An 8473-nucleotide genomic window follows, 5' to 3' on the forward strand; every position below is an offset into this window, starting at 1 on the left:
GCCCCCACAGCCTCCCGTCCAGCCTCTTCTCCAGCCCTGAAACCAGGATGGGCTGCGGGGGGGGGGGGGGAGCCCGGGGGCTCAGTAAGAGGGGAGAAAACGGGGGCGTCCGCGCGCCTCCCAAAGGCTCACCTGGCCCTGCCGCCAGGGCTCCTGGAAGAGCCGGGAGGTGGGGACGGGGCGGGGGCCCTGCACCCACAGCAGCCCCCCCGGGGCCAGGAGGCAGTGGGAAGCGGGGGTCCCGGGGGTCCCAGGGGGGCCGGGGGGGGATGGGGCAGCTGAGCTCGCAGCCCTCGTGCCTCTCCTGGATCTTCCTCTCCACCACGCGGGCGATGATGCTGTCCAGGATGCTGGTCAGCCGATTGTCCTGGGGAATTTGGGGAGGCCGGGGGGGGGCACAGGGTGTCACCCCGCCCTGCCCACCCCCCTTTTTAGCCCCCTCCCCCTCCCGTTCCCCAGCACCCCGTGCCGGTACTCACGCTGGGCAAAGGGGGCGCGACGGGGGCGAAGGCCATGCGCACCCCGTTGTGCCCCAGGCACAGCTTGACGGCGGTGGAGGCGAGGAGGTCGCAGAGGGTGGCTGTCTGCACGGCCCCCCGGGGGGGCGGCGGGGGCACCGGCGGCGACGGCGGCCCCCCCTCGGGGCTCTCTGCTCCAAGAAATGGGCAGAGGGACACGGGACTGCCTCCTCTTCCTCACGCCCCCACCCCAGGGCGCAGCCCCCCCCCCCCTTTGGTGCCCCCCGTACCTTCCTTGATGGCTCTGGCCGTGGTTTCGCCGTTGGTGCTGGGCAGGAAGGGGGGGGCCACGCTCCCCATCTTGTCCTAAAACACCCCCGTGCCACCAATCCACCCGGGGGGGGGGGGCACATCCCCGCGGCCCCCGCTGCTCCTCGGGGCTGGGACCGTGCGCAGTCCCCCCCCCCTGCAGCGGGTGGCAGGGGGTCGGGGTGCTCCCCCCTCCAAACCCTCCATGTCCCCTGTCCCCCCCCCCTACCTGCCTGCCCCCGGGGGGCTCCACCGGCCCCTGCTCGGTGTCCCCGTCCCCGCAGGGACAGTGCCACTTGACGTCGAACTTGGCACGCACCTCGTGCAGCAGCTGCCAGAGCCGGGCCAGCACTGGGGGGGCAGATGGGGGGGGGTCAGCACCCAGGAGGTGACAAGGGAGGGGTTTGGGGGGTGGGGGGGGAAGGTCCCGGGGGTGTCCCAAGGCTGCTCACCACGAGTGGGGACGAACTGCGTGGGGACAAGGGCCGCCGGGTCGTGGTCCTGCCCCGGGGCGCAGCGCTGCGGCCGTGCCGGGTCCCCTGCGAGAGAGCGTGGCGCTGCCCCTGCGTGCCCAGCGAGCCCCCGGGGTGACACCCCCGCATGTCCTGCGGGGGCTGCAGAGGGGTCACCGCCCGGATCTGGTCCCGTTATCCCCCCCTCCGAGGTCCCCCTACCGTGCCCGGTGTCCTCCCGCTGCCGGCCGCGGTGGCACCCGGGGCACAGCTGGAAGCCGCACGTGGCGCAGCTCCAGTGCGCGTTGAAGAAGCGGCGCTGGCAGGCGTCGCACAGCTGGGGGGCTCCTTCCCCTCGCCTCCAAGCCGTCGGCCCTGCAACGACGCCACCCTCAGCCTCTCCCCCCCAACACCCACCCCGAGCCCCCCCCCAGGGACCACCCGCAGGCCCCCCAGGGTGGCCGCTTACCCCCGGGATGGCCGCGGGCCCCCAGCCACGCGTCCCTGTCCCCGCGGACGGCGGCGCAGAAGGGGCCCCCCAGCACCGACAGCAGGTACTTGGCCAGGCACAGGCTGCTGCTGCTGCTCCTGCCCCAGCCCTCCGCCGCCTCCAGCCCCGCCATCTCCCCCTCCGCCTCTTCCAGGGTGCAGAAGCCGTCGACGCTCAGCTCGCCACCGTCCCCAAAGGCCAGCCTGAGGGGCCAAAGTGGGGTTACGGATGGGGGGGGGAGGACGTTCCGTGGGGACCCCCCCAAAAAAAAAGCTCCCCGGCTCACCTGCGGAAGTGCAGCAGCCTGCAGGTGCTCTCCGGGAGCTCCTCGTCCTCATCTTCATCCCCAGGGCTCCCCGCAGCCCGGGCAGCGCAGGCGCAGCACCGCGGGATGCTCTTGGGCAGGGCGGTGCAGGGCACGCTCTGCAGGCACCACGGCTCCGGGCCAGCCCGGCCGGCACAGACTGGGGGGGGGGAAACGGAGGGGAAATGGGGCAAAGGGGGGGGGGGATTTGGGGCTGGCACCGCGCACGGGGAGGGGACGGGCACGCTGGAAACTGGGCCAGAAAGTAGGGCTGGAAAATAGGGCTGGAGGTGGGCAGGGAGCGAAGCCAGGCTGGGCGGGGAGCCCCCCGCGCGATGGCAGCTCGTTGGGGACACCACGGATGGGGGGGGACAGTCCCCCTGCACCCGCCTTACCTCCCTCTCCCAGCTCCATCCTCTCCGCCAGGACCCCTCCGCTCCCGGTGCCACCCAGGTGCTCGGTGCCACCCGGGCGCTCGGTGGCCTTGGCTCCCCGTTTGGCCGCGCCGGCCCCTTCGGGGGCTCCGCGGTGCCCGTCGGCGGTGCCGTGGGGGCGTTTGGCCGAGCGCTTGCCCTCGCCAGCTCCCTCGGGGCCGTCCCTCCGGCCCCCTTTGCACCTTGGCACCGACTGCTCCGAGTGCCGCGTCAGCCACGTCTTCTTCAGCTTGGTGTGGATGCTGGGCGGGCAGGGAAACCGGCCCCCGGTGCCCCCCGGGGTGCTGTCACCATCCGGCCCCGGCGCATCGAAGGGGCTCAGCGCCCCGCAGCCCCCCCGGGGCGGGCACGGGAGGGCCGTGGGGTAATGCCTGTCCACCCGGGGGTCCTCTCCCCCCGGTGCCGGCGGCGAGCCGGGGTGGAGGCTTTGGTACGCCGGGCGCTCGTCTTTGGGTTTGCACGGGGCGAAATGAGGGGCGTGGGGCCGTGCGCCCACCCAGGACCCCCCCGCGGCCACACTGGGCTGTGGGAGGAGCAGGGGGGGCGCGGTGCTGAGCGGGGGGGTGTGAGGATGAGGAGGGAGTGCTGATGGGATGCCCCCTCCTCTGCTATCCCTCCACGGGGCACCCGGCATCTCCGGGACCCCCGTGGCCCCCTCCCCATCTCCGCCGTGCCCTGGCTCCCCCTCGCCCGGCGGCTGCTCGTGGTCCTCGGCCTGGAGGTGGAAGCCGGGCTCCTTCTTCAGGTAAAACTCCTGGGAGGGGGGGAGCAGAGAGGGGGCTGTCAAGGCTGGAGACCCCCAGGTGGGGGTCCCCATCCCTGCCACTGCGCCCTGACCCTCATCACACGGAGCTGGGGGGCACCGCGCGGCCCTGCCTCGGTTTCCCCCCCGCCCTTCCTTAGCCGGGCAGACCCCTGGTGCTTTTTCCAGCTGACCCCATCCCTGGGGTGTCCGTGTGTGCCCCCCCCCCAGCGTGGGAAAGGAATGGGGAGCCACCACGGGCGCACCCAGGGGCCGGCTGCTCTGCCTCCCGCCGCCTCCGTGCCGCCGTGACTCAGCCCCGCTGCCTGCGGCACGCCACGGCGAACGCATCAGCCCCCCCCCTCACCCCCATTATAGGCCGTATCACCCCATTTTCGGGGGGCTGGGGCTCATCCCTGCCCTTCGGATGAGTTGTAGGAGCGAGCACGGGGGCCGTGTCCCACCTGGGGGCTGTGGGTGCTGGGTGCCCCCCACCCCGGGTGACGGTGCCAGCACCGCCTGTCGCAACGCGCCGCCTCCGGCCGGGTTCAGCCGGGTTCAACCCCCCGTCACCCAAGGGACCTGTGAGGCCACGGGACGGGGAGCAGAGCCCAGAGCCACACGTGGGTGCTCGCTTACCTTGCTCCCCGAGCTGCAGCTCTCATCGAAGGCGCCCGGAGCCGCCTTGCACCTCGGCAGGACCCCCAGGTAGAGGGGCTGCGCCCCCCAGGCCGGCACGAAGGGACCCAGGCGCCAATCGGTGCCGGCAAAGCGCCCGTCGCCCATGGGACCCTCCGGCCCCCCGCCACCAAATCCGGACTCTGTTGGGGGGCCGGGGGGGAGCAGCGAGGACAGAAGGAAGGGGCTGTGCTTGGCCTCCACCAGGAAGGGGCAGCTGCGGAAAGCCGGGGGGTCCCCGTCCCCGCGGGGCTTGCCGGGGCGCTGGGTGTCCGTGGCCGGGAAGGGCAGGGGGTAGCGGTGGTACGCGTGGCTGTAGAGAGCCAGGGGGGCCAGCACGGCTTCAGCCCACCGCGGGGGCTCCTTGGGCTGCCCGTTCCTGGGCGCCAGCAGCAGCGGCAGCTCGGCGGAGTCCTTGGGGAGGCACAGGGCGTCCCGCAGGCGCTGCGGGGCCGGCGGGTAGGGGCAGCCCAGCGGGAGGCTGGCCGGCTCCACGCAGCCCTCGGAGCCCCTCCAAAGGCAGCTCTTGTCTGTGGCCAGCCCGGGGCTGTAGCTCAGCTTGGGGGGCTCCTGGTAGCTCCCCAGGACCGGGTCGGTGGCCGTGCTCCGGGGTAGGACCCCCGGCACCCCGCTGCTCTCCAGCCCCCGGGGGTCCTGCGCTGCCTCTGGGGCTCTCCTCCAGCGCGGCACGGCCTCCCCCATCCTCGCCTCGCTGGCCATGCGCTCATGTGGTGCTCAGCGCCGTGCCCGGCCGGCCGGATCCTGCAGAGGGGAGAAAAGGGGCCTCGGGGGAGGGGGGGGGGGGGCTGTGAGGGCATCCCCCACCCCTCCCTGCCCACGAGCTGCTGGGCCAGGCACACGCAGTGGGGGAAACTGAGGCACAGTTTTCGTGCCCCCCCACCCCAGCTCCATCCTCACATCCTGGGGGGTCCCAAGGGTGCCATCCTCCAGGGAGAGCAACCCAAGGCGGGCACGCAGCTGGAGAGGGGCTGTCCCCCCTGCCCTGCACCCCTCCGGGACGCACCCCGCGCCCCCCCAGCCCTCCTCGCCCAGCCTGGCCGCGCGCCCGCCCGCTGGCACCCGGCGTGGGGAGGCCTTGCCCCGCGCAGGTATTTGCCTCCGGCCAGGGCCGGGCGCAGCTTCCCAGGAGGGCTTGCAGCCAGCGGGGAGCTCCCAGCTCCCAGAGGCCCCTCCTGGGAGAAATGCCGGCGGGGATTTGCTGGATTAACACTTCCCTGGGAGCCGGGCCACACACGCACGCTTTGGAGCCGTTTCTCGCTGCGGCGCCCGTCCCTTCCCGACGGGGCGAACGCCGGCCCCTGCCCTCTGGATCCCCCCTGCCAAGCAGGCGAGGGGACGGATCCGGGGCACCTCGGGTCCAAACCAGCCCTACAAAAGCTCAGCCAGCTCCGGGGTGGGACAGAGCCACCTCGAAGGGCAGCCGGGGCCGTGCCGGGGGCAGGACGTGAGCGCCGTGTGTCCCCGTCGTTCCCGTCACGTCCCATGCACAGAGCCGAGCAAAGTCCCCGTCCCGTGCTGCTGCCCAAGCCCCTGCTGGGCGCACGGAGCCGGAACGGGGCACCGGGCACCCGGAGCCATCTTCCCCCCCCGCAGCCCCACACCATGATCCCAGCACAGCTCCCGGCACCACAATGCCAGCACCGCACAGCGTCCCCAAGCTCCTCGGGGCTCCCTTCGTCCCCTGCCCTTCACCCCGCAGCACGAAGGCAGCCAGAGCGCGAGGAGCTGCGGGCAGCATCCCCGCGGCACCCGGCTAGCTACCTGGCACAGCACAGGGTGGGTCCATTGGGGACACGCCACCCCCCCGGCACCAGGGGGGGGGACACAGCTCGGCGGCGAGCGGCAGCGGCACGGCACCGGGTCCCGGCGAGGCGACGCCGGGGAGGCCTAAACCCACAGACTGAAGGGGTCTGGCTCCGGGATCTGAAGGAGGCAGAAAGCCGCCCGGGCTGCCCTGGGGACGTTCTTCTCCGAAGGCTGGAGCTGGAGTTTTCGATCCATTGGCCTGGGGATCTCCGTGCTCCTCCTTCCGAACGTCCTTCGAGCGGGAGCTGCCGGCGGGGGACAGGCGGCGAGGGGGCACCCACGAAGCGGCGACGGCGGCGAGCGGGACGGCGCCCCGGCTCTAAGCAGCCTCGGGCATTTTTGGGGTGAGCGGCGGCACGGCGAGGCGACGGCGGTGCTCTGCGAGCGTGCAGCCTCCGCGGGCTCCCGCAGCGACTGGGGAGGGCGAGGCGAGGCGCTGGGGTTGCTGACGCCCGGGAATGCCGGCGTGCCGCCCAGCCCCGCGGGCACCGGCGCAGGCAGTGGCGGCGGCGCGGTGCGCGCCCGGCTGCCGTGCCAAGGCGGGCAGGTGTGCTGTGCCCCGCGCGAAGAAAGCGCCCTTTGTTCCAGCCGGGGAGAGGACGAGCCGCCCCGCCGCCGATGAAAGACGCCGGCCGCACGCTCCGGGCGAAACCGGGATGAGAGAAACGGCGCGGGGGAGATGGGCCAAGAGCTCCAGCCCCGGTGCTTTGGGGGGGGGCCGCGGCCTGGTGAGGAGCACGCCGCTGCCCCACGGGGGCTGGAGACCCCGAAGCACCCGGTGCCGGGTGAGGAAACGGCCCCGACCCCGTCACCACTCGGCCTTGCAACACCGCAGGCTCGCCCCGTCCTGCCGCGCGGCCTCGTCACCCTGCCACCACCCTTCCTCCACCCGGGATGGATGAAGGCAGCAGCGCTCCTCTGCCTCCCCTCCACCCCACGAGGCTCAGGAGGGACCCGAGGGGGCCTGAGCAGAGCCACGGGCACCCAACGCCGAGGATGGAGGGGTGCCAGGAGCCAGGTCCCCCCCTGTGCCCGCTGGGTGGCCGTGCGCCCTGGCCGTGCCCCGGGGATGCTCTGGCCCCAGAGGGCAGGGGGGAGCACGCCAGGCGGGTCCCCGAGGCTGGGACCCCATTTTTGGGCTCCGGATGAGGGACCCACGGGGCTGGCAGCGCCGGCGGGGTTTATGTAACGTGCCTTGTCCCAGGGACACCCTGCGCGCAGCTCGCACGCGTTACATAAACCGCAGCCGCTCCGCACAGCCTCCCCCGGCTCGGCACGGCTCGGCACGGCTCGGCACGGCTCGGCACGGCGTGCCCGGGGGCTGCCGGGGCCGGGGGCGCGGGGTGAAGGCAGGTCACGGCCGCGTGAGCCGAGCAGCAGCGTGATTGCCACCGGAGCGCGGCTTCGTTCCGGCTCAGCAGCTGCCGTGCGCCCCGGCCCCGCTGCGAGCCAGGAGCCGCGCGTTAACCCCTGCTGCAGGGAAATGCCGGGGGAACGGGGTGACAGCGGGGGGGGCTTCGGGATGCTGGTGGTCGCCCACCGGCCCCTGTCCCACCCCAGCATGGGGTAACCGTAGGGGATCCCATTTTGTCCCCGTGGGAGCCCGGCCGGCCTCGCAGCCCCCGCTGGGTGCCAGGAACAGGGAGGGGATGAGCCGAGGCTCAGGGTGTGGGCGAGCCCGCGCCTCGCCGGGATGAGAAGGTGCTGAAAGAGAAGCTCTCTCTGCCCTCCCTTCCCTCCCCGGAGCAGGCAGCAGCAGGGCCTGGGCTGCCCGCGGTCCCACAGGGGTGGGCAGAGGGGCTGCGGGGCCGAGATGGCACCGGGGACCGACCCCAAGAGGGGTCTGCATCGCCCTGGGTCGGGCGGATGGGGCACGGGGTGCCTGCGGGGATGGGGGGCATGGCGGCGGTGCCAAGGGGCTGATGGAAAAGGGGTCAGGCACGGCACAGGATGGACGCACCAAGCCGGGACGGAGGGACCCCAGCCCCGGGGAGGGGGCCGGGAAACCTGGCACAACGAGCGGGGAGATGCTGAGGGGCCGGAGGACATTTCCACCCCGCTCTGGGAAGCATCCCGGCATTTCCCCCCGGGTGCTGCTCCGTCCCTGCACCCCAGCACCCCGGCTGTGGGGCTGTCCCCAATCCCTGGGGGTCCCTCCAATCCCTGCCTGCCCCGACACGACCCGCAGAGGGTCCCCAGGGTGCTGTGGGGGGGTCCGAGCCCACCTCTGGGACCTTGCCAGGCCAAGCTCGAGCTTTGCCAGCTCAGGCTTTGCTCGGAGAGAAACCCCCGAGGGGGGAGAGCTCAGCCTCAGACGCCCCCCTGGCGTGGCACGGCCCCGATCCCCCCATTTTTTTTGCCTTAAATCGGAGGGCGAGCAGAGGGACTGCGAACACCCCCGAGCCGAGCGCTGGCCAAAAGCACGCAGCGGGAGGCCGGAAGCGCCCGAATTAGAAACCAAAAAATTGGCATCCCTGCCCTGCACGGCGCGGGAGGATCGGGCGATGCTGGGAGGACGCCGGGACGGGGGGGACCCCATCCCCGCAAAGTCCCCTGGCACCGGGGGGGACGCGGGCAGGGGGAGAACGTTAGGGCTGGGGGGGGTCCCGGGGTCCCCAGCATGGTGGGCGCTGGGGGAGGGGGTCCTGGAGCCAAGGGGAATGCTGCAGCCCCCTCTGTGCATGGATGAACAGAGGAGCCGGGGGGTGCCCACGTCCCCTGCCCTGCCCTGGCTGCGTCCGAGCACCCCAGGGCCCCGCAGCCCCCCCAGGGAAGGGCT

The 8473-nt window shown here is 73.1% G+C and overlaps 1 protein-coding gene across 1 annotated transcript in view; it reads right to left on the reverse strand.

The window, feature by feature from the left end:
• Window positions 1-4: 4 nt before the first annotated feature.
• LOC118158809 (lysine-specific demethylase hairless-like) overlaps window positions 5-8473 on the reverse strand; it is a gene marked incomplete at its 3' end in the record, with an annotated part of 9628 nt that continues 1159 nt past the window's right edge. The window contains 12 exon segments of the mRNA XM_035313493.1: window positions 5-52; window positions 133-280; window positions 282-367; window positions 480-649; window positions 749-824; window positions 997-1118; window positions 1220-1306; window positions 1442-1594; window positions 1689-1912; window positions 1996-2180; window positions 2407-3201; window positions 3829-4629. Of these exon segments, the coding sequence (XP_035169384.1) occupies window positions 5-52; window positions 133-280; window positions 282-367; window positions 480-649; window positions 749-824; window positions 997-1118; window positions 1220-1306; window positions 1442-1594; window positions 1689-1912; window positions 1996-2180; window positions 2407-3201; window positions 3829-4587 (2853 nt within the window).

This window comes from Oxyura jamaicensis, unplaced genomic scaffold (assembly GCF_011077185.1).
Source record: "Oxyura jamaicensis isolate SHBP4307 breed ruddy duck unplaced genomic scaffold, BPBGC_Ojam_1.0 oxyUn_random_OJ185, whole genome shotgun sequence".
NCBI lineage: Eukaryota > Metazoa > Chordata > Aves > Anseriformes > Anatidae > Oxyura > Oxyura jamaicensis.